This window comes from Polypterus senegalus, chromosome 13 (genome assembly GCF_016835505.1).
Source record: "Polypterus senegalus isolate Bchr_013 chromosome 13, ASM1683550v1, whole genome shotgun sequence".
Lineage (NCBI taxonomy): Eukaryota > Metazoa > Chordata > Cladistia > Polypteriformes > Polypteridae > Polypterus > Polypterus senegalus.
The window spans coordinates 92,489,867-92,516,940 of NC_053166.1; the positions used below are offsets into that span (position 1 = coordinate 92,489,867).

Sequence of the window (27,074 nt, forward strand, 5' to 3'; positions counted from 1 at the left end):
AAGCTACCAAGTGGCATGGTAGACAGTAAGACTTTAGCGACTTTCAAAACTAGACTTGATGTTTTTATAGAAGAATTAAGTGAATAGGACTGGCAAGCTTTTTTGGGCCCTACACCCCTATACTCTGTCTTGTTTCACCATCCTCTTCAGACTCATTTAAAAACTTCTGCTATGGAAGGTCTGAACAAATTCATTAAGAGAAATATGCAGTAATATAGAAACTTAGATGGAGTCAATCATATTTCATACATTGAAGGAAGTACAAGTGACACATAAAGAAAATGTTTATAAACTGCTTACTCCACATAGGCGTGGTTATGTAATAAATCTCCTTGTGACTTTTCCTTTCACTATGAATCCTGCCCTACCCCAAAACAAATCCAACCACTCCTTTTCCAATCTCTGACCAAAGTTTATCCAACTACCATATTTCCCTGAAAATAAGCCCTAGCATGATTTTCAGGTTTCTCTGTAATATAAGCCTTACCCCAAAAATAAGCCCTATTCAAGATCATCAGCTGAAAAGTAAGGCGCCTAAGGCTGGGTTATATACTTCACATGACGAGTGCACCTATGGAAGCCACTGCTACACAAGCGTTGTACTGTTTATATTTGTTTGCATACTTTACACAAATCTGGAAGATTCCACCAGGTGGCAGTGCGAGATATCATCACAGTGAGAAGACGTTCGGCTTTGCTCTGTTGTATATTGCCCAAAACATCCATTAAATTCCAAGGACACCTTATGCACAATATCTCTGAAAAGGATGTTTAAGGATTACATCCATCAATCCGCCAACCCACTATATCCTAACTACAAGGTCACAGGGGTCTGCTGGAGCCAATCCCAGCCAACACGGGGCTCAAGGCAGGAAACAAACCCCGAGAAGGGTGCCAGCCCACCGCAGTGTAACATACATACTTTAATGCATTTTATCATGAAAGTAATATCAGGTATAAATCTAAGGATTCTAAATGAGCAGAGAGTTTAAATATCTGTGTGGTGATGATCTACTGCTGCTTACCACTGTTGCCAGGTCAGGAGGAAGCCCCAGAAGTGCGTAGCGATTGACAACTGGGTTGGTTTAAAGAGAACGTTTATGATGGTCTACTTTAATGATAAACGACGAGGTTAAAGCCAAAATTTCCACTTTAATCACAAAATAGACCTTTTCACCATGTCCTTAATTTTTTTTCTCTGTGGCTCAAATACGCTGCCATACATTCTGATGCTGTTGTGAAGGTGCAAAAATAAATAAATAAGGATGGCATAGAAGATGGCATGTGAGACTTTTAAAATATATAGTGTTATTACGTTGGGGAATATGCAACGCTTGTATATAAAAGCACTACAAATGCAGTGTTCTCCCTAGCGTCTTTTAGCCAGGAACTCCGCCTGGCTAATTTAGTTGAGCGCCCGGCTGTCATCTCGCAAAGGAACGAGCGGGCGGGTGGGCAAATATTTTAGAAGCAGGATCGCAAGTTGCGAAGGGAGAGGCGTGGGACGGGATGTTGCCAATCACTCGGTGCTAAAGCTAATAGTGGGGACGAGGATTAGCGGAGTTCACAAGCAAAGAGTATGGGGAGGTGGGCTTTCAAGAGGGGGGTGTACATGGTAATAACAGGGGCGGAGCAGCTTAGTTACAGTAGCAAGGAGTATGGAGAGGTGGGCGGGCGAGAGGAGGTTGTACATGCTAATAGCGGGAGCGGAGTCACACTTCACAAGCAAAGAGGATGTGGAGGTGGGCAGGCGAGAGGAGGACTGATAAAATAAAAAAAAGTCTAGTGGAACCAGCCTATCAGAAAAAGGGCGTCAGGAAATTACGTCTCTGTTTTCAGTGTCAGCGCAGTCTGTGTAGTGCTGCTAAGTTTGTCGAGAATAAAGTCTACATTTCCACTTTATTCACGCCGTTTATCTCGAGATTAAAGTCGACATGTTGACTTTATTCTCGTAGTTTGTCATTAAAGTAGAACATCGTAAACTAAACTCCATCTTAAAATGAATATTTAATTTACTAGATTTTCTCAAACTCCGTCATAAATTATGTAGCGCATGAAATGCTTTGTGTTATCGTGTGGTGATTGGTTATGTGGAGAAAGAAAAAGGAAGGATAGGAATTGGGGTTTTGGTACATCAGATAGAGACAGCACGCATGCAATAAAGAAAGCCCGCTCAGAAAAACATCCATTGAATTCTGTGTCTCCGATCACCAGATCACAAACCCAAAATTTACACAATATTTCAGTTAAACCTTTGCGATACCCATTCAAACATCCAGTTTTTTTAAGCCTCATCACACCTGCCATAAAGTTCTCTACACTGAACGTACACCTGAGGACCCCTTACTGCGAGGGAGCAGCACTACCGCCACACCACCGTGCATGTTTAATACACACTTTAATGCATTTCATCATGAAAATGATATCAAGTATTTATCTTAGCATTTGTAAATGTTCAGAGTGCAGGAGTATCATTAAGTGAATGCATTCTGTGCAGCGATCCCTGCCGGTGCCTCCTCTGTGCAAGAGGAAGTCCGTTTAAGAAGCGCCTAGTGGTTAACAACTCGGTCGGTGAACACCTAACACAAAGCATTTAATGTACTACATTACCTTATGACGGGGTTTGAGAAAATCTAGTAAATTAAACATTGATTTTAGGATAAAGATTAGTTTACGACATTCTACTTTAATGATAAAGTAGACATAAGAGTTTTTTTTTTCTTCACCGTGGCCCTAATACGCTTCCGTAGTTTTGTTAAAGTGACCCATCTGCCATTTTTTGTTCATATCTTGCCCTGCCGTAGTGCAAGTGCGCATTGAATATCCAACAGGCTCTCACTTTAACACTCAAAAGTCTTATTCATAGGTACAGTACTTTTAATTTTTTTCAAACGTTTTACAAACACGAGCAAAAAAAGTGTTCAGAAAACAACACTGTTCAGTTATTTCAGAAAAGAGACGCCACAAACTAATGAAAGTGCAGCGTCAACTCCTCATGAGGCAATTTCAGACAAAGACATTGCAGAGGCTGGTCCATCAGGGGAAATCTCTACAGCACACACTCTGCCAGTTGATAAATCTAAGCACCACTTATCCGGCATAAACAAACAATGGTTTAAAGATTTGGATTGGCTAATGGTCAAAGAAAATGGTATGTGGTGCTCATTGTGCATGAAATATTCAAACAAACATCCCCCAAGGAGGGAGTTACCTTGGGTAAACGTGCCATGCACAAGAATTCGAAAAGAAAGCATGCTGGACCAAAAAAAAAGTAAAACGCACATTGAGTCTTCTGCTGACCTTTTAGGAAAGTGTGTACTAGAGCAAACTGGAATCGGTCAAATTGAAAGATCTGTATCTGTGTTAAATAACTTACAGAGAGATGCCTCTGTGGAAGCTTTAAGATCCATGTATTGGTTGGAAAAAAATGAGTTGCCACATACAACGTTGTTTGAAAAGCTGTTGGAACACTGTAAAGAAATGGGCTGTTCCTTTTTACAACATCTCAATGTTGGTAAAAATGCACATTACACCTCTGAAAGAATAATGCAAGAGCTGATGGATGTCTTAGCATCAGAAATAAAATCCAACATACTGAAAAATATACACGCTGAAAATTTTTTCAGTATTCTGTGTGATGAAACCACAGACATCTCCGTTGTAAAACAATTAAATATTTACATTAAATATGTTTGCTTTCAGACGTATTACCTTTGTTGTCCAATTTATCTAAGGCTTGGCAAAGGCATTATGTCAGTCTTACTGAAATTGAGCCAGTTTTGCTCGCCACAAAATTGTCCATCATGGAGTTGAAAGACACTCCTGGGAAATATATTCAAAGCCTTCATCATTGTCTGGCAGAAGAATGGTCAGATCTCCACATTGTTTATACACGGAGTGATGTAATGTCATTTAAAACTGCAATATATGATAAATACCTAGAGACAGTTGTTAAGCACCTAGATGCAAGATTCCCTGACATGCCAATTATTTCCAGCTTTTCAAACGTTTTCAATGCAGAAACTCATGATTCAAGTGAGTCTGCTGAAATTCTTTTCGATCATTACTCCAAAAATGGTAGCCCTCCAATTTTTAAACATGAAAGTAGCAGGCAAGAATGGACAGTTGCGTCAAAAATGATCAGAAGTCAATCATACAAAGACTTCAGTCCAAAACAGATTTTACTAAAAATGGCAACAACATCAGAGCTCAAAGAGTCGTTTCCAAATTTAGCCAGACTAGCTCATATTGGGCTAGTGATCCCAGTGAGCACAGCTGAATGTGAAAGGGGGTTTTCTGCCCTTAAAAGGATCAAGACATGTTTAAGAAATCGCATGAATCAAAGCACGCTAAATAATCTCATGCTGATCTCCTTGGAGGGCCCAGATCCTGGGGACTTAGATTATGGGAAAGATGCAGACAACTGGGCCTCTAGGAAGAAAAGAAGAATAAGTATTTAATTGAAGACACCTTCTGCATATGTAAGTTGGCTTTGAAGAATGTTTTAAAATTCTTCATTTTTTTTCCCCCATTGTTTTCACTTTTCTTTCCGACAGCAACAATACTTGTGCCTCTTGGTTTATGTCATAACAATTGTTATTTAAAATTTTTGTTGGGTTGCAGGATCCAGAATTGGATACTTCTTAAATTTAATAAAAATATTTTGGCAAAAGTGTCAAACATTAAAAAAGGAAGTCATATTGAGCATTGGAAAATAATTAATAATAATTAACTAATAAAAATAGTGCACACTTAATCTTCCCCACCCCACCTGACTACTTTTTCATGCCACCGGGCTGGAAAAACTTTTTGGGGAGAACACTGCAAATGCATTTGTATGTTGGCATTTTGCTTCACCACATCGAACCATTCGTCAAACACTGAAGCACGCACATCGATCATCAATCCCAGAGGATCCTAAAAGTGGCAGGAGTCACAAGAAATTCAGACTGAAATTCAGGGTTTGAATGTGGAGAGTTATGATGATATTCCAGAAGATGAAATGATTGTATCTGAATAAATGTACATTGTTATAAATGAATAAATATAAGAAAAGCTTGGGGTGTTGTTGGAAGAGGTTTTGGCAAGGCCAGCAGGAGCCACTTACCCTGTTGTCTGAATGTGGATATCAATGTCCCAGTGCAGTGACAGGGACACTGTGCTGTAAAATCCTTTGGATGACATGTAAAACTGAGGTCCTGACTCTCTGTGGTCATAAAAGATCCCTGTGCATTCTTCATAAAGAATAGAGTGCATCCCCATGTCCTGCCTAAATTGCCCACTATGGCCTAATCATTCTAGACCCCTAATCATGCCCTGCCTCTAATTGCCTAACCCTCTTTCATACCTAACAGCTAATGTGTGCTGAGCATACTGGTGCAAAACGGCTACCGTTAGATTACCCAGGTTTACGCTGCACATTAGTGGTGGTTGAAGTGGCTCCCCACTCACTATGTAAAGCATTTTGAGTAGTGAGAAAAATAACTTTACTTATTATTAAAAAGTTCATTATTTTATTATTAAAAAGCACGTTTCCAGTGAGAGTTGGACTCCGCCAGGGCTGCCCTCTTTCACCTATTCTGTTCATAACTTTTATGGACAGAATTTCTAGGCACAGCCACGGTGTTGAAGGGGTCCGGTTTGGTGGACTCAGGATTGGGTCACTGCTTTTTGCAGATGATGTTGTCCTGTTTGCTTCATCAGGCCGTGATCTTCAGCTCTCTCTGAAACGGTTCGCAGCTGAGTGTGAAGCAGCTGGGATGAGAATCAGCACCTCCAAATCCGAGACCATGGTCCTCAGCCGGAAAAGGGTGGAGTGCCCTCTCAGGGTTGGGGGAGAGATCCTGCCCCAAGTGGAGGAGTTCAAGTTTCTCGGGGTCTTGTTCACGAGTGAGGGAAAAATGGACCGTGAGATCGACGGGCGGATCAGTCTGTCGTGGTGAAAAAAAGAGCTGAGCCGTAAGGCAAAGCTCTCAATTTTCCAGTCGATCTACGTTCCTACCCTCACCTATGGTCATGAGCTATGGGTAGTGACCGAAAGAACGAGATCGCGAATACAAGTGGCTTAAATGAGTTTCCTCCGCAGGGTGTCTGGGCTTTCCCTTAAAGATAGGGTGAGAAGCTCAGTCATCCGGGAGGGGCTCAGAGTAGAGCCGCTACTCCTTCGCATTGAGATGAGTCAGATGAGGTTGCTCAGGCATCTGATCAAGATGCCTCCTGGACGCCTCCCTAGTGAGGTGTTCTGGGCACATCCAACTGGGAGGAGGCCCCGGGGAAGACCCAGGACACGCTGGAGGGACTGTCTCCCGGCTGGCCTGGGAACGCCTTGGGATTCTCACGGAAGAGCTGGAAGAAGTGGCCGGGGAGAGGGAAGTCTGGGCCCCTCTACTTAAGCTGCTGCCCCCGCGACCCGACCCCGGATAAGTGGAAGAGGATGGATGGATGGATGGATGGATTATTAAAAAGTGCTTCCTGGCTTCAGTCCTAAATACATCGTCCCTTGATTTCCACTGGTGTCCTTGGATATGTAATTCACCATTGACTTGTCTATTTTATCAGTACCTTTTCAAGGATTTTAAAGACCTGGATTAGGTCCTCACACTTTCTTCTCTGGTCAAGTCTAAATAGGTTAAATTCCCTGAGGCCATCAGAGAATGACATGTACTTACTGTACATCATGGGATGCACTCAGTTCCTCTGCTGTATACAGCTTCAGGTGTTGCTATGTATTGTAGTGTGGTGACCAGATCGGTACACAATACTCCAGACTAGTGTATTCTATAGTCTCAGTATAACATTCCTGGATTTATATTCAATAGTTTTTATTGTATGACCTAACATTTTACTTGCCTTTTAATGGCTTCTGTGAACTGCTCAGATGATGAACTCATTGTGTCAACATAAATCCCTTTCAGAGGTTTGTTGCTGTAGGATAGGGTCCATCTTCTTTTATTTATAGCAACCTTTTGTCCACATGTACCACTTTTCTACATTAAACTGCATTTTTCAAGTATTAGCTCAATTCTGAATACTGTCCAAGTTAATTTCAATTGTTTTTGCTAACCCCTCAGTTTTTCATGCTGAAGGTCTTAACCTCCTTACTGTTACACCAGAGCATCACTCGGGCTGTAAAAACAGTGCTAAAAGCATTAGTTGGCTGTATAGACGTGTCTTGCGTAAGACCTGAGGTTTACTCGGGCTGTAAAAGTACCAACAGCCTTAGTGTCTAGTGTTACCCAGGCAACCGTGTAGAGCCTAATAACGCTGTCTCATAAGAAACTCCTCTCATAAGCAGTGATTGACGAAGTGAATCTCTCTTCAGACAATGAAATTGAAATGGACAGTAAACACATGTGCATTGTGCTGTTCATATTATTATTATTATTATTAGGAGCAGTAATATTATTAGTATCATTATTATACTTCCTACACATCTGACTTTACACTTTTAATGTTTTGCACGTTTTACATAGAAGGACAAGATTTAATAAAAAAGTAATTTTTCATGCAAAGCTTTTTACATGGTGTTTTTAATGCTAAGGAAGTTAAAAAACAATGCTTGTTGAGCTTAATGTAGCTGTAATTGTAACCAATATTATCTTATAAGTATTAAACAGTTTAGCACTTTGAATTCGGGTGCAAACTCACTATAAACAGTTATCAAAACAAGACGTTAACTTTTCTTTTTCAGTACATTTTCCAAATTAAGTAATCTTCCCTGAGCAGTGATTTTACTATTATTTTAAAGACATAACTTCAATGAAGAGAATACTTCATTTTATATTTAAATTCACAAAACCTCAACTCAGAAACACTGTCCCATTTTTCAGCACAGCAGAATTCATGACCATGGAAAACCAAAATCAAGCAGCATCAAACTTAACTAGTTAAAAAAACCAAAGAAAAAAAAATCAGCCAGTTTAACAATGTGCAAGTGTAGAAATAGGATAATATTACTAAAATGGAGTAGCTTCTGTGGATTCAACACATAATGGCTTAGGCCAGACAGTTTTAATACACTTATGTTTCTAACAAATCTTTAAATTTTAATAAAACTATGAAAAGTGAAGAATGACTGTGATAGCACCTATCTATTCCAGCACTAAAATCTTTAATTACATGAAGCAATAAAATACAAAATAGTTTTTAACAGTACATTGATTTTAATTTTATCGTTACACTGATGTAGGAAAAAAACTGAACATATTTCTAATGTAGGGTAGCATAGTCCTTAGCATTAGCATCTGCCTCATGGATAATGTATCCCAAGGTTAAATTCCGTGCCTTATTTTTTCTTCATGGGATGACTGCATGTCCTCCCTGTGCCTGCATGAGTTCTCCTCTCAATGCTCCAGTTTTCCTCTCACAGACAAGCAAGTTAGATTACTTGGCAAATCTGAGTTGGCTCTGTGTGAATTTAAGTGTGGGTGTGTGCGATAACGGCACCTGTGATGAACCCAACCCCTAGTTACTGTGATATAGATTATTTCAATCTAAAAACATAGTAAAAATATAGAATTCTGCATTTTACTTATATACATATACATATATACACACCTACCTGTGGCCATATCAAAAAGGAAGGAGAAAATGCTTCCTCTGTCATCTCCAGCCCAAAGAATCTTCCCAGGTGCATCAAAAGATAAGGACAGTACTCTTCCAGTCAGCTTGCTAGAGCCGCCCTTTACCTTCTTTCCAGTTGAGATATTCACTACATGAACATTATGTTTGCTATTTCCAACCTACAAAGCAATGTACAGACCTGTTACAAAAATAAATTACAACATCCACTGTTAAATACAAACTTGCAGACATTCAGCAAGAGGCTGTGACTCCTATCTTTTAGCGATAATACAAAATACTTTAGCTACTTCAAGTGTTCTATGCAAGTCAAATAACTAACCACAGTGAGGTTGTTATTCATGGGTTGGAAAGTGCAACAAAGCAGCTCTGAGCCATCAGGATCTGAAACTTCCCGGATACACCGTCCATCCTCAGTGTTCCAGATGCGCAAGGTCCCGTCCTGTGATGTTGACACGATTACATCATTGCTTAGAGACCATGCAAAGTCAGTCACAGCCCTCAAATGCCCTTTAAGCACCAGTCGGACACTGGGGGGTGCTGGCACCAAAGCCAAGATAGACAAGGTTCCATCAAGTGAACAACAAGCCAGAAGATGTTTGTCATCATTGGCAAACTGGACCTTTGGAACTAAAACAAACCAGAAAAACACAAGACAGTGAAAGGAAAGGCTGCAGAAAATGTAATCAAATATGCTGTTATATTAAAACTTTTTTTTACCTAAAATAAACCAAATTCATATACAGGTACTATATTGAAAATTCCATCCATCCATCCATTATCCAACCCACTATATCCTAACTACAGGGTCACGGGGGTCTGTTGAGCCAATCCCAGCCAACACAGGGCACAAAGCAGGAAACAAAACCCGGGCAGGGCGCACACACACAATCACCCACACACCAAGCACCCACTAGGGCCAATTTAGAATCGCCAATGCACTGAACCTGCATGTCTTTGGACTGTGGGAGGAAACCAGAGCACCCAGAGGAAACCCACGTAGACACAGGGAGAACATGCAAACTCCACGCAGGGAGGACCCAGGAAGCGAACCCAGGCACTACCCACTGTGCCACCGTGCCGCCTAGAATAAACCAATTCATACCATTTACTAGAATAAACCTTTAACCATTCCAAACAGCTTTCTTAAATATCATCTTCCAATCAGTACTTTATTGCAAACTCACACACGCAAGAATAACAATTTTAACTATTTTCTTCTTTAATGTGAGCAGTCAAAAACTGAAACATGCTGTTTTGAACTATATAAAGATTACTGTAAGTCTGGAAAAAAGTATAATCATGACTCATAAGATACATGCATTACACCGAGGAGCGATGAGGACATCACTGACAGACATGTGCACACACTCGGTCTCATTCAGAACATGTCAGTAATTAACTTATCTAGCACTCTGGAATGTGGCAAAAACATTGAAGCACCTGGTCAAATGCCTACATAAAACTAAAGAGGGATGTACAAGCTCCACACAGACAGTGATCTAAAAGTGGAAACATTAAATATAACCAAATGTGATAATTTTGGCAGCCATCACTATTACATAATCATACATAAATGTTCCATGAATTCTCCAGATTTCCATACCTGCAGAGTCCACATGTTGATCAAAGATGTGGTACATTCCAGCAAAAGCATAGTTCTCACTCAAAGTGGTGTCTCCAGCCATTGCCCGACTGGCTTCTGCCACAGAGGTTGGCACCAAACTGCCTGGAGGCCTGAAGAAAACAGTAGATAAAAACATTTTGATACCTTGTCAAAGAAACTAACAGAAGCTTAGATGCTCCTGGTAAGTTTATTCTAAGCAACCAACTATATGTAGGATGTCAGAAAGATCCAAACATTGACCTAGCATCATCATGTTTCTTATTGTTTCTTACATAAAAAGAAGCTCAAAAGGAACAAGAACACACAATTGCCAGCACTTTCAGCAAGCTCCTTTGTTACAAATGAAAGTGCTATAGCTGGCTCAGCACTTTCTTTCCTGTATCAACAGGTTTTCATTCAGAAAATGTCTGCCAAGACTCCTTTATATTTAAGTAATAGTGCTGCACAGACATTTTTCAGTGTTATTAATAAGGCAGAATTGTGGCCCTCAATCATTTAAAGAAGATGAACACCCGCTGTTACCATCAACAATGTTCAGAAAGTCACTGTTTTTTTAAAAACTACCAAAATTGTGATGGTTTTGAATCAAATAACTACACTTGAGTACATAGTGTTGTACACTCCCAAAACAGGGCCTAGTTATATTTGAGAATAATAAATACTATTTGTTTTTAGCAAAATCACATCACCAAGGAGGAATTCTGGCTCGGATAGCCCAAAGCTCCATAAATAAGTGTTTCTCTGCTCTTTATTTAATAACGCTGGCCTTCTTAAAGGCACAGTTTGGCTTAGTCTGCACCTCAGCACTTTAACTTGGGTATTCCAAAATCATGGATTTCTATTTCAACCTTTGACATAAGCTTCCAGAAATGTTTCATATCAATGTGCTCTTACATGGTCTGCTTCAACTGTCTGTCAGATGATCTCACATGTGACAATGTGACTTGTCCTCTGAATACATAATAGCAACAGTTTCCCAGTATTTTACAAATGATTTATAAAATCAGTTAAAATAATCACTTTTTATAAAACAACAAATAATCATCATCACTCAGGTTAACATCAGTAGCCTGTATTCTCATATTATTTTTGACTATCAGATTGAATGTCATTATTTAAAAGATTAGAATGTGTGATAAAAATGTCATTACTGTATTACTCAAGACACAATATGCAATACTGTTGTATTTTATAGATCTGTTTTTGGACATCACTACCAAAATAAGGCTTTTTGTAATTCTGATTGACTAGCTTGTTTCATCATTAGTAAAACGGGCAGCCTTCTGATTATTAAGCACACCCATTCATAATGTAATTTAAGGCAGGGTTTTTTTCTTCCCCGCTGGTCTTCTTTTTGATTTATAATTGTATCAAGAACAGATTTTTAGAAACTTCTCTGTGATGCGTAAAATACCATCCTGCTGCCGATTCTGCTCCAATTCACTCTTAAACTGGAGATGCCCTAGTGACTGCTGCATTATGACAGAACAGAGCATTCATTGTACCAAGAAAAATATATTTTAAATGGTCATTAATGATAAAATAAACTGTCCTAATTCTAATTCTGCATTCAATATTATTTGCACTCAAAGTATATACAGGTGACCTGTATTACATTCTTCTACAACTGTAATCGGGGGGGGGGAAAGAGAGAGAAAACCAGTTTAGTTTAGTCTCATACAGTAATTATTCCTTGACCAACTGCTTACATCCATTGCACTGAACTGGCATGCCACACTGCAAAGTATCAAGTCTTTTATGAATAAATAACAAAAATAACCCATATTATCTAACTGTATCAGTATTTTTTGCTTCTCACTGTATATAAATAATAAAAATCCATAACCATTTTGCTTAATGCTTTTCAAAAATCATGCTGTGAAAACTGCACATGAAGAAGGCTATTTTTTTTTTTTTTGTATTGCTGTAATTAAAAGTAACACTCACTGCCTGCTCTGGGTGTTTTAGTGGCCCACAGAAAATCAATTTAATACCACACACTGTTTAAATATATATGTTATCAATATATTGTCTTGTGCACTGAATAGTTACAAAGCAACCAACTTGATAACAAGAATTCTTTGCAATTCTGCTGCACTGATAAACCGCTCTTGCTATTTATTCATTATTGTGCAGACACTCAAACCGAGTGATTTGTTCAGCTAAATAACATGAATATCTTTTGGATGAGGGAATACTGAAGTCACTGTGTTCAACCTTAATATTCTCTTGCTATATCTTTCTTATCCATTATTGGACTATGGGTGTGCAAGCAGTAATAGGGTCATCCAACCACAACATATATACAGTTGTGCTTGAAAGTTTGTGAACCCTTTAGAATTTTCTATATTTCTGCATAAATATGACCTAGAACATCATCAGATTTTCATTCAAGTCCTAAAAGTAGATAAAGAGAAACTAGTTAAACAAATGAGACAAAAATATTATACTTGGTCATTTATTTATTAGGAAAATGATCGAATGTTACATATTTGTGAGTGGCAAAAGTATGTGAACCACTAGGATTAGCAGTTAGTTTGAAGGTGAAATTAGAGTCAGGTGTTTTCAATCAATGGGATGACAATCAGGTGTGTGTGGGCATCCTGTGTTATTTAAAGAACAGGGATCTATCAAAGTCTGCTCTTCACAACACATGTTTGTGGAAGTGTATCATGGCACGAACAAAGGAGATTTCTGAGGACCTCAGAAAAAGAGTTGTTGATGCTCATCAGGCTGGAAAAGGTTACAAAACCATCTCTAAAGAGTTTGGACTCCACCAATCCACAGTCAGACAGATTGTGTACAAATGGAGGAAATTCAAGACCATTGTTACCCTCCCCAAGAGTGGTCGACCAACAAAGATCACTCCAAGGGCAAGGCATGTAATAGTCGGCGAGGTCACAAAGGAACCCAGAGTAACTTCTAAGCAACTGAAGGCCTCTCTCACATTGGCTAATGTTCGTGTTCATGAGTCCACCATCAGGAGAACACTGAACAACAATGGTGTGCATGGCAGGGTTGCAAGGAGAAAGCCACTGCTCTCCAAAAAAAAAATTGCTGCTTGTCTGCAGTTTGCTAAAGATCACGTGGACAAACCAGAAGGCTATTGGAAGAATGTTTTGTGGACGGATGAGACCAAAATAGAACTTTTGGTTTAAATGAAAAGCGTTATGTTTGGAGAAAGGAAAACACTGCATTCCAGCATAAGAACCTTATCCCATCTGTGAAACATGGTGGTGGTAGTATCATGGTTTGGGCCTGTTTTGCTGCATCTGGGCCAGGACGGCTTGCCTTCATTGATGGAACAATGAATTCTGAATTATATCAGAGAATTCTAAAGGAAAATGTCAGGACATCTGTCCATGAACTGAATCTCAAGAGAAGGTGGGTCATGCAGCAAGACAACGACCCTAAGCACACAAGTCGTTCTACCAAAGAATGGTTAAAGAAGAATAAAGTTAATGTTTTGGAATGGCCAAGTCAAGGTCCTGACCTTACTCCAATCGAAATGTTGTGGAAGGACCTGAAGCGAGCAGTTAATGTGAGGAAACCCACCAACATCCCAGAGTTGAAGCTGTTCTGTACGGAGGAATGGGCTAAAATTCCTCCAAGCTGGTGTGCAGGAATAATCAAAAGTTACCGGAAACGTTTAGTTGCAGTTATTGCTGCAAAGGGGGGTCACACCAGATACTGAAAGCAAAGGTTCATATACTTTTTCCACTTACAAATATTTGATCATGTTCCTTAATAAATAAATGACCAAGTATAATATTTTTGTCTCATTTGTTTAACTGGTTTCTCTTTATCTACTTTTAGGACTTGAGTGAAAATCCGATGAAGTTTTAGGTCATATTTATGCAGAAATATAGAAAATTCTAAAGGGTTCACAAACTTTCAGGCACCACTGCATACTTTCAGTAATGGCTTTTTTTTTTACTTTATACTGACTTGATACAGGCATTAAAATGACATTACAGCTTCATGTGTGGTTTATGACACAAGTAAAACTTGTTGTGGTATACGGTTTCAGGCAGGCTATTCAGAGACTAAAACAGTACAACAAGGAACCTCAGATTTGCATCACACTACGCGTTTTCTTTTATAAACAGAATCTCACAGCAACTTTACTTCATTTTAACATTTCTTCCTTGATGGCCATTAAAATGTCAGGGCTGTACTTACTATACATAAAATGTGTTCGTAGCAAGAAAGAACAAAAGACACTGCTCAACTTCAAGGAATGGATGTTTTTTGAATATGCAGCGGGTGGCGTAGTGGGTAGCACTGCTACCTCACAGTTAGGAGACCCGGGTTCGCTTCCCGGGTCCTCCCTGCGTGGAGTTTGCATGTTCTCCCTGTGTCTGCGTGGGTTTCTTCCCACAGTCCAAAGACATGCACGTTAGATGCATGGACGATTCTAAATTGTCCCTAGTGTCTGCTTGGTGTGTGTGTGTTCATCCTGCCCGGGGTTTGTTTCCTGCCTTGTGCCCTGTGTTGGCTGGGATTGGCTCCAGCAGACCCCCGTGACTCTGTAATTAGGATATGGCGGGTTGGATAATGGATGGATGGATGGGTGAATATGCAGCTGCATTTTATTCTTTATATATTCAGAGAAACTATTTTTTAAAACTGAAATTTTCTTTTTGTGTTTATTTAATTTTTTTCCATCATTATTGTTTAAAAAAATAATTGCTAAAGTTCAATTTCCTTCATTTTTTTTTACTAACCCAACCTCTATCCAAAAAAAAAAATGCTCGTCATAGCCATAAAACAATTCATTATCCACAAAAATGCAACTGTAAACACTAAAATATAATGGAAATGGTCAGGTCAGCAATGCAGTGACATTTTCTATGAGACCTCTCCCACTCCGGCAAATAGGAGTACCTCACTGCTATATTCTTTTGGAAACACTGACAATGTTCACAATCAGAAGTCTGCATGGGTATGAAATGAAAGGCTTAACCTGAAAAACAGATCTAAGCCAGCCCAAATGATATTTGCAAATTTGAAACCAAACTTGAAATCAATCACTTTGCAATGGAGTACATACACAGACACATGGAAATGGAGTCCAGACACAACTTTGCTGTGTGTTGCTGCTCTGCATTAGCGTCTTCTCACATATACTATTGAGACGTGCAGGGTGGAATGACTAAATTGCTCTCACTGGCACAACAGTTCTAACTTTGGCCTGTAAGATACAATTAAAAAGTCCAGTGAATCAGTCCACATGTGGGACCTGTGAAGGACTGCTACCAGTCTCCTATCCAGTGCTCCCAAACTAGGCTCTGGTTTTCACGATCTTGAATTAAAATTAAGCATGTTCAAAATGAATGGATAACGGAGAACAATCAAATACATTATTCAGTATATGAATGTGGAAGATTGGCTCCAGGATCCCCAGATACCAAAGTACACTGATGCTCAAGTGACTTATATAAAATGGTGTAGTATTTTTATGTAACCTATGCACATCCTCCTATATACTTTACTTTTCTCTAGATTACTTCCAGGGAGAGGACTTAAAAAATTTACAGTATTGCAAAAAACATTATTATACAACTTACAGCAATCCCTTTTATTCACCATCAAAATACTCCCCGTAACATTCAATACACTTGCCCCAGCACTTCTTCCATTCCTGAAAGTTTTCCTGTACTCATAATTTGTTACAGTGTCTAGTGCCTACTGCAATTCTTTCTGCATTTCTTTTCATGGTAGCAAACCTTCCTCCTTTTACTCTCAATTGTGATATTGGAAACAAACAGAAGTTACAAGGAGCAAGATCTGGCAAATTGAGGGTGCAAAGCAAGAACCACTTTGTTTTTGGTCAAAAACTATTTGGCTGACAACGCAGGTGAGCTGTTACAGTGCAAAATGCAACTGTGCATGTGGTACTGCTTGGGATGTTTTCTTCCCCTGATGCTCATTTGCAAATGATTCAGCAACTCAGTGAGATTAACAGTCTGCTCATGATCAAACTCTTTATTAACAAGTCCATTAATGGTTTTTTTCTGGCTTGGAGAAAAAAAAAACAAAATTGTGTGCACAATTCTGGAAAAATCATCTGGATCAACTCAGCATTTGGCAGTTTAATTAACAAGACTGTAGGCATATGATGCCAAGCACCATAGTTAATAGCATCACCCTATTTCCATGCTATTTAACGAATTCTAAGAATTTTTGGGTCTATCTTCATATAATGTCTAATACAATGTTTAATCAGTGAGAAATAACAATTTTCATTCCCTCTTGGCCTTTGAGGGATTGCTTTATCCACTGTGATAGACGGCCAGCAGCTCATCCCGGCCAACATATCCAGGATGCTAGATAGTGTCTTCCCTGCAGCATAGAGGTGCCCAGGATTCCCACAGGGCATCATGGGAGATGGAGTTTGGATTCACAGCCCTTATGGGTGCCATGGGAGCCATCGTGTGATGCTGCAGGGAGACACAGAGATTTTTATTTTCCCTGTTGCCCAGAAGTACTCCCAAGTCACGGGGACGGAAGGACAGAAGTATTTCCGGGCTGAAGAAAAATACAAGTCATCATCTGACCCAGAAGTGCTATTGAATCACATGGAAAGAAGGACAGGAGCACTTCCGGGTCAAGGACTATTTAAAGCACTGGTCGAGACCCAGCAGAAGAGCCGGAGTTGGGAGGGAGTGTGACAGAGCTGCTGGGAGGAGAGGAGGAATATTATTGTGATTACTGAGTATTAATTTATTGTGTATTGTGGTGGTGGAGGTGCTTGAAAAGCACATTATATCAAAAAGAGGAGAAATTAAAATATTTCTAGTGCTTTTACCTTGTGTCTGGACATTTGTCTGTGGGGTTTGATGAGCGACAGCGCCCTCTACTGTCACTCCACTTAGTTGCTTTTTAGGAACAATTTCTTCCCAGAAACAAAGAGTGCATACAACACAAGTGATGAAAAAACAATGGCCAAACAACAAGTGCTTGAGAGAGACTGAGGATCTGTGAAAGGGCAGGTGGCTAAAGCAGGCTATCCCTACAGATGACTTTATTCTCATGGATTCAGTGTAGTGTTCAGCATACAACAAATTCAAGTTTTGCTTTTTGGAAATTTCTGGAATTTTTCTTACCTAATATTTTCTGTTTTAGAATTGGATGCGCAACCCACAGATTCAATTGTACAGGGTGGGCCATTTATATGGATACACCTTAATAAAATGGGAATGGTTGGTGATATTAACTTCCTGTTTGTGGCACATTAGTATATGTGAGGGGGGAAACTTTTCAAGATGGGTGGTGACCATGGTGGCCATTTGGAAGTCGGCCATTTTGGATCCAACTTTTGTTTTTTCAATAGGAAGAGGGTCATTTGACACATCAAACTTATTGGAAATTTCAAAAGAAAAACAATGGTGTGCTTGGTTTTAACGTAACTTTATTCTTTCATGAGTTATTTACAAGTTTCTCTTTGTTTACAGCCATTGACATGTCGCAGAGGTTAACACGTGAGGAGCGGATAGAAATTGTGTTGATGTCTGGTGAACGCAGTAACCGGGTCATTGCAGCAGATTTCAATGCAAGACACCCTACGAAACCACCCATCTCCCATGCTACAGTTAGCAAACTGCTTGCTAAGTTTCGTGAAACTGGTTCAGTGTTGGATTTGCCAAAATGTGGACGCATGAAAACTGTCACTAATGAAGAAACATCAGTGGCTGTCCTAGCTTCATTCAGCAAGAGCCCACAGCGTAGCACTCGCCGCATGTCACTGGAGAGTGGCATTAGTCGAACATCCCTTCGGCGGATATTAGCTACTCACAAATGGCACCCTTACAAACTCCAGCTACTGCAGCATCTCAAGGAGGATGACACAGATCGCAGTGAATTTGCAGAATGGGCAAAACAAAAATTGGAACAGGACCCTCAGTTTACGCAGAAGATTTTGTTCAGTGATGAGGCAAACTTTTATGTGAATGGTGAAGTTAACAAACAAAACCACCGCTATTGGTCTGACACTAACCCACATTGGATAGATCCCTCCAAGACTGTTGGAACAAAAAATTGATGGTATGGTGTGGTATATGGGGTACAAAGATAGTGGGGCCATTCTTCATCAATGGAAACCTCAAGGCCACTGGATATGCGAAATTGCTACATGATGATGTGTTTCCCTCTTTATGCACTGAAGCTGGCACGTTCCCTGAGTTTTTCCAGCAAGATGGTGCACCACCACATTATGGGTGTCAGGTCCGAGCATTCCTAGATGAACAGTTTCCTGGAAAGTGGATTGGTCGTGGGCCAGTTGAATGGCCCCCAAGGTCTCCCGATCTGACCCCCTTAGACTTTTATCTTTGGGGTCAATTGTCTATGCTGTGAAGATACGAGATGTGCAGCACCTGAAACTACGGATACTGGAAGCCTGTGCTAGCATTTCTCCTGCGGTGTTGCTATCAGTGTGTGAAGAGTGAGAGAAGAGGGTTGCATTGACAATCCAACACAATGGGCAGCACATTGAACACATTTTATAAGTGGTCAGAAACTTGTAAATAACTCATGAAAGAATAAAGTTACGTTAAAACCAAGCACACCATTGTTTTTCTTGTGAAATTCCCAATAAGTTTGACGTGTCACATGACCCTCTTCCTATTGAAAAAACAAAAGTTGGATCCAAAATGGCCGACTTCCAAATGGCCACCATGGTCACCACCCATCTTGAAAAGTTTACCCCCCATATACTAATGTGCCACAAACAGGAAGTTAATATCACCAACCATTCCCGTTTTATTAAGGTGTATCCATATAAATGGCCCACCCTGTACATTAAAGCAAAGTTTATCATTCGCTCCTGTGATATACCTGAATATTATAGAATTCTGCGCAGAGGTTTAGATACCCCTGGCCAAGTTACATGTTTTGTTTGTATAATAAAAAACAATGTCAGAATATATATAAACTTTCAACAAGTGCTTGTGTTTCACTCAAGAAAAATGTTTTAATTGGCTTGTGCAATCAATCCACTGTAGCAGATTTGACGTCTCAATTCATTGACTCAGCTTAGCCTTAGCCAAGCACTTTGGATTGGCGCAAAAGCTGCAGGCACACTGGGCCAAATCTGGACAGTGGGTGGGTGTGACATTTCTTCAAATCCACAGTTTCACAGAGCAGCCTTTGCAACCCATGCAACATTAAAGCTTAGCAAATCAATAAATAACAGGCAGCAGATTTCAGAATTTCTAAATGAATAATAATAACAGAAAACAAACAGCTATTTATCTGCTATTGATTCTAAACATACTGTCATGCAGAGCTGCTGGTCAAAATTATAACTGATATTACTCAAATGTGTGTGAATTAATTCAAACATTAAATATGATTGCTGTCATATATATTTAGAGTTTACTAAAGTAATACATATAACAGACAGTAAAGAACAGCATTTCAGTTTGGAAAAAGACAGTTCTCTATTGGTTGCTGTTACTAACTTCATTGCTTTAATTTTGATCAACAACATTGTATAACTGAAATCATTTAGGCATTTGTACCCTGTAATAGGTTAGCACCTTATCCAGGATTGTTTTTTTGCTCTTGATGCTGCCATAATACTCTTAACCAAACAGGCTCCATGTGACTGCGCAAGTGATGGGGAGGACTGCTGTTCAGGGTTGGTTTCTGCACCCCAAACTAAACTGGATTATATGGGTTAGCAAAATAAATGTGTGAGTAGTGACACTACAAGTTTCTTCACTGAAACAAAGACCAACAAAAGGGTCTTGGCATGAAGTTCACATTAATAGACTATGAACACTAGTACAGATCTGAACACCTCCCTAGTTTGGGTTTTTGGACTAAAGTGACAGTGAAGCAAAGTGCCCTAATCCTTGCAAAGTTGTACATAAGACATAACTAACCTCAAACTGCACAAACCTCAGTTTTTATCCTAAATACATCCTGCACATGCAAGCTATTATGTTGTACGTAGAAGAAAGCCCCTGTGCTTTTCTCACTTTGAGGGTCTGGGCTTGCATGATTTTTTCATTGCAGTTTAGATTAATTGTATATCTGCATTATTTTTATTTGCTTAAGTTTTCCCTTTCATTAACATGTGGGTGTACACCTCACAGGAAACTGACCTATTTCTTAGTATGAAGTTAATGAAGGTTGGTTTTAAATTGACTGCTTTAAAAATGGATAGTTTTACATACAAATTAACATAAAAATGAAGTCTAGTGTAATCTCTTTAGAAGTTAAGTAAAAACATACTGTAACAACATAGTATACAAAGTATAACATAAATGGAGAACATATTAATTGATTTCATGCTGCTTTATCAAAATATTAATTATTCTTCAGTTGTACTGTATCTTAACCTGGCATATATATTTTATCTCCCTTCAATTACAGCCCTAAGTAGCTGATCAGCAGCAAAGCATGGATCTAAGACACAAGCAGACCTACATAAACCCAACATTTTTTTTTTATTCCTTGAAAAAGTATATATTTTGCATTCTATCATTATAGACAGACTTATGTTTTTGCTAAGATACAAGTGACACAGTAAAATCCAGCACATGTTTGATTATGGATCATCGCTGTCTGCCTCATCTTGTAGATGAAGTAAGAAAAGAGAATGTACAGCTGTAGAGAACTGACTGTCTGTCCTAACCTCAGTCTACAATAAATCTGTGTTTAAAAATGTCAAGTTGACAGTCCAAAGAACAAACATATCCTGTACATCAGGCCCTGACATGTACATGGCCAGCTGCCTGAAGAGGGTGGATAAGTCATCACGTCACTTTCTCAGAAAACAGAATTGAACTTGAGAAAGCTAAAGATGTTAGTTTACATTTAGATCCTAAAAAGAATTTATTTTGGGTCACTGAAGCAAATATGCTGTGGGGCATCTATTGGTGAAGAAAGATTCACGGATCTTGACTTTGCTGACGATGTTGTGATCTTTGCGGAGTCAATGGAGGCTCTGATTGGGGCGCTCCAGAAACTGAGTGAGGAGTCAGAGTGTCTGGGCTTGTGAGTGTCCTGGATAAAAACCAAGATCCAAGCCTTTAATGACCTCTTGGGCTCAGGCATCAGCAGTGTGTCTGTCTGCGTAGAGAGTGTTCAACTTGTTGTGAAGTTTACTTACCTTGGCAGTAACATTCATGTCTCTGGTGACTCTTCCTGTGAAGTCAGTAGACGGATTGGGAGAGCATGGGGGGGTCAGGAGGTCACTGGAAAGGGGTGTGTGGCGCTCCTGATATGTATGCAAAAGGACGAAAGTCCAACTCTTTAGAGTCCTGGCGCTTCCTGTCTTGCATGGACATGGATGTTATCCAGTGACCTGAGACAAAGACTGGACTCCTTTGGTACTGTGTCTCTCCGGAAAATCCTTGGGTACCACTGGTTTGACTTTTTGTCGAATGAGCGGATGCTCATGGAGTCCCAAATGAGGCACATTACCTGCGTTGTATGGGAGCGTCAGTTACGGCACTATGGCCATGTGGTGCGTTTCCCCGAGGTTGATCCGGCTCATAAGATCCTCATTGCTGGGGACCCGAGTGGCTGGACCAGGCCAAGGTCTTATTAGAGATCTATTTTAATGACTAATGTTATCAGAATAATTTTGTCAATTTCAATGTGTTTTAGTGTTATTTGGAGAAAAATCTTGGTCATTATTTAGGGCTAGGGAACATTTAAAAATGAGTCCAATTAAATTAATGGTAGTTACATATTTGCACTAAATGTGTCCCCTTAGGAATGTGTTTTCATGAATAGATTAGTTTTGCGAGGTAGGGAAGTCCATATACATAAGCATTACTATTTATGTTACTTTACTGACGGTCTAATATTTACTCAAAAACTGTGTCAAGTTAGGAAAATTTGAAGGAAAAAAGAAATAATGTCACACTTGCATTTTAGCACAATGCAGAAAATAACCTAGAATGGGGCTAAAGTCCATTACGGGGAATATTCACTGATGAACACACAAATTTCTGGGTTGTGGGAGGAAAAAAGCAGAGTACCCAAATAACAACCTTTGAAGACACAGGAGAAATGTGACTCCTCCAGTGCCACCTCAGTCTCTTAGTTCTGAGCTTGCACTACTAACTATTGTGCCACCGAGCAAGCATCACATGTACACAAGTTCAAATTAAAATCACCTCTTAAATTAAATACAAAAGAAAAAATACAAGCAAAAATGACAATTAACCTTAGTAGATGCAGAGAAAAGTTCTTAACAAAAGTATGGAACATTTTTGACAAACACTAGCTACTTCACATAAAAGAATATACATGGATGAGTCATGTTTGCTCTTTGCTTACCTGTCATCATATGCGGCTCTATTCAATTGAGCCTGGAACTGGTAAGAGCCTCGACTAACAGACCGACGATGCCCTCGAGCCCCTTGTGCCCGAGGGTCGTCTTCAAAATCCTTTAAGAAAAAACACAATTAACAGAAAAGGGTTGAAACATTTTCACATCGAAGCAAAATCAATTCTATTAAACCAAGCCACCACATTAAGTGACTTCAACCTGATGAGGTATACAATTCTTAGGATGTAATGATAAGGCCTTTTCTAAAACAGGCTATTCTTAATATAGCTAAAAAGAAGGTACTGCATATACTTGTGGATAAGTCGACCCTCAAATCTTTAACCAAAATAGCATGAAAAACACATCAACTGCAGATAAGCTGAAAATGAAAATTTAAAGTTAAAGTAACAAGTAACCTAAAGTAATACGGATTTTATTATCTACTTTATTAAAACTATCTGTTTTACTAAAAAAAACAAAAGAAGATGTGTTAATGCGCTACTATGGTAGTTTACAAAACAAAAAATACTGTTATTTTACACAATTATTACCCTTTTTAAAATGTTGTCTGCTGTTGTGTAACATTGTGTACACGTATGATCTGGCTGTTTGGTGACAGCTAGTGAGGAAGAAGTTCTTGCACAGTGTGCAATCAAATAAAAAGAACTGACTAACAGTTATATGTATACATTTTATCCTGCATGTGCTGAGAGATTAAATTTAACCTGCAGGCACCAAATGACTTTCAGAGTCAGCCCAAATTTCAGCTTCATCAACCATTGTTTCAAGTGAAATATAAGAGGGTTTGTGATGCCCAAATACATCTTACAACTGGACTTTAATACAATTGGAAGATTGTCAGATATTTCGGTCAGCTATCTTGTAGTGTGAACAGTCTCACAACCTGATTTTCTGAGGTTGTTATAAAGCTTCATTGTACATTAATAATATGGTACATTGGGTATTAATGTTGTCATCCTCAATTTCACAGTTTAGATTTCAAAAATATATTTTTTTTAGGAACACACATACAACTAAATGGCCAATGACAAAATCATCTTAAGAAACCTTTACTTGAAGATCTAAAATAAACAAACACAATGGTAAATTACATACTCTAATTCTCTCTGTTAAATAGACAGGCTGTATTACCTGTGCCTCAGCCATCTGCATGATCCGTTAAACCTTTTTCTTTTCTTTGTATTTTCAGAGTACAGTGCAGGAACAGTAAGGAACATGGCTCTTTTCTTTGTTGACATTTTGAAGGGTTTCTGAACATTGTGTAAAACTGTCAGTCAGGGCCATTTACACATATAGTCTGAGCACCCACGCCATGACATGTCAATTGGGAGTGAATGTGCTCATACAGTTTGAAAACACACACGACTGACAACTCTATCATACAGCGCAAGTAGCTTCTAGACCACAACTTCAAAAAAAACAAACAAATAAATAAATAACATAATATATGCCTATCATAACTTTTTCTTTTTTAGGTTTATGTTATCAGTCTAGTTTTAAACCAGCTATTTGCTATAGATATTTGAGACAGTGTGATTTGGTGGCAGAGTGTCTAGTGTTCCTGCTACAGATCTTTGGGGATTTGCATTTGAGGATGGAAAAAGGGAATGGGTGTTACTTACTTCAAGCACATGAATTACTAAATGTATTTATAAACACAAGTAAATTAGCAGATTTGGCTGCGTTTCTGGTCAGTTTCATGAAGGACTTAAATGGACTTAAGATTCAATAACAAATATTGTCCAGTAAAATGTTCAGTTTTTCATACAAAAGAGGAAAAAGTAATGCAGAACCACAACATTCTTTATAACACATTACATTTTGAGTAATGAGTAATGTAACTAAGTTATCTTTAAAATTAACACTCCCCAACACTGTTGGCTCCTGACTTTCTTTAATATTGTAGTGACACAGATATGAACTACCATTCATGGAGCAGCACGGTGCCAAGACTGGACAGGAAAATGACAGCACAATCTGGGTATACAAGTGACAACTGCCAGCAGGCGCAATGGCAAACTATGAGCAGCCAGCACAAACCACTGACCAAAGGAAAGAGGTTCAGCAGAGAAACAGAAAGGGGAACTCTGTCTTCTGGATCACAGAAAAGGCAGAGAGAGACATCATAAGAGAGTGGACAAGTAAAGAGACTCGATTTCGTCCTCTGTGTAATAACGGCCCTAATAAGAACCAGTGCTGCTCAGTAAATGCATTCCTCATAGCCAGAAAAAATGATTCAATTTCTTTAGAATCAGTTCTGTTCCACACCATCCTTCCATGAACCACCCTAATAAACAGTTCTTTTCTTATTTAACTATATTATCTAACACAAGTTTTCATTTTTTAACTGCAAAGAAATCACTACAATACTGTACTTTGTCATACTTTACAAGGATCAGCCACAATGTACCATACATGTACCCCAGACGTCTTTTTCTAGCACATCCCACAGAGGCTCGACCAGACTGAGATATAGGGAATTTGGAGGCAGAGTCAACAACATGAACTTTTTGTCATGCTCCTCAAACAACTCCTGAACTATTTTGCAGTGTAGCAAGGTGGGTTATCCTCCTGAAAGAGGCCACTGCCATCAGAGAATACCACTGCAATGATGGGGTGTACATGGTCGGCAACAATCTTTAGGTAGGTGGCACGTGTTATAGTAAAATCCACATGAATACCAGAAACTAAGGTTTCTGAGCAGAATATTGCCAAAAGCATCACACTGCCTCCCTGATGCTATCTCTCCCCCAGATAAACAACATACACTCACCTAAAGGATTATTAGGAACACCTGTTCAATTTCTCATTAATGCAATTATCTAATCAACCAATCACATGGCAGTTGCTTCAATGCATTTAGGGGTGTGGTCCTGGTCAAGACAATCTCCTGAACTCCAAATTGAATGTCAGAATGGGAAAGAAAGATGATTTAAGCAATTTTGAGCGTGGCATGGTTGTTGGTGCCAGAAGGGCCGGTCTGAGTATTTCACAATCTGCTCAGTTACTGGGATTTACACGCACAACCATTTCTAGGGTTTACAAAGAATGGTGTGAAAAGGGAAAAACATCCAGTATCGGCAGTCCTGTGGGCTTAAAATGCCTTGTTGATGCTAGAGGTCAGAGGAGAATGGGCCGACTGATTCAAGCTGATAGAAGAGCAACTTTGACTGAAATAACCACTCGTTACAACCGAGGTATGCAGCAAAGCCACAACATGCACAACCTTGAGGCGGATGGGCTACAACAGCAGAAGACCCCACCGGGTACCACTCATCTCCACTACAAATAGGAAAAAGAGGCTACAATTTGCACAAGCTCACCAAAATTGGACAGTTGAAGACTGGAAAAATGTTGCCTGGTCTGATGAGTCTCGATTTCTGTTGAGACATTCAAATGGTAGAGTCAGAATTTGGCGTAAACAGAATGAGAACATGGATCCATCATGCCTTGTTACCACTGTACAGGCTGGTGGTGGTGGTGTAATGGTGTGGGGGATGTTTTCTTGGCACACTTTAGGCCCCTTAGTGCCAATTGGGCATCGTTTAAATGCCACGGGCTACCTGAGCATTGTTTCTGACCATGTCTATCCCTTCAAGACCACCATGTACCCATCCTCTGATGGCTACTTCCAGCAGGATAATGCACCATGTCACAAAGCTCGAATCATTTCAAATTGGTTTCTTGAACATGACAATGAGTTCACTGTACTAAAATGGCCCCCACAGTCACCAGATCTCAACCCAATAGAGCATCTTTGGGATGTGGTGGAACGGGAGCTTCATGCCCTGGATGTGCATCCCACAAATCTCCATCAACTGCAAGATGCTATCCTATCAATATGGGCCAACATTTCTAAAGAATGCTTTCAGCACCTTGTTGAATCAATGCCACGTAGAATTAAGGCAGTTCTGAAGGCGAAAGGGGGTCAAACACCGTATTAGTATGGTGTTCCTAATAATCCTTTAGGTGAGTGTATATGCTCACATCCATCACCATGATTTAAAAGAAAACGATTCATCAGACTAGTCACCTTCTTCCATTGCTACATAGTCCAGTTCTAATGGCCATGTGGTCCATTGCAAATCCTCTTGCCAGTGGACTGGGGTCAGCAGGGGCACTCTGACTGGTCTGCGGCAACGCAGCTCTTCACACAGCAAGCTGCAATGCACTGTGTGCTCCGACACCTTTCTCTCATGGCAAGCATGAATTTTTTTAGAAATTTGTGCTACAACAGCTTTTCTGTGGGATCACATTAGACTGGCTTATCCCTTCACTCTCACATATTGATAAGACTTGGGCACCCATGACCATGTCATGGCTCACCAGTTGTCCTTCCTTAGACCACTTTTGGTAGATACTAACCACCGCATACCTGGAACACAACACAAGACCTACCATTTTAAAGATGCTCTGACCCAGTCATTTAGCCATCACAATTTGGTCCTTGTTAAAGATGCTCAGATCCTTAAACCTGCCCATTTTTCATGCTTCCAAAACATCTCCTTCAAGAACTGACTGTTCAATTGCTGCCTAAATATTTCCCATCCCTTGACA

General features: G+C 39.6%; 1 protein-coding gene across 2 annotated transcripts in view; it reads right to left on the reverse strand.

The window, feature by feature from the left end:
• wdr13 (WD repeat domain 13) overlaps positions 1–27,074 on the reverse strand; it is a 45,321-nt gene that overhangs the window by 9,868 nt on the left and 8,379 nt on the right. For both annotated transcript variants that reach the window (XM_039776006.1, XM_039776005.1), the window contains exons 4-7: positions 22,505–22,614; positions 10,187–10,317; positions 8,903–9,210; positions 8,561–8,741 (exon numbers count right to left, since the gene is read on the reverse strand). In XM_039776006.1, the coding sequence (XP_039631940.1) occupies positions 8,561–8,741; positions 8,903–9,210; positions 10,187–10,317; positions 22,505–22,614 (730 nt within the window). The remainder of the gene's footprint in view (positions 1–8,560; positions 8,742–8,902; positions 9,211–10,186; positions 10,318–22,504; positions 22,615–27,074) is intronic.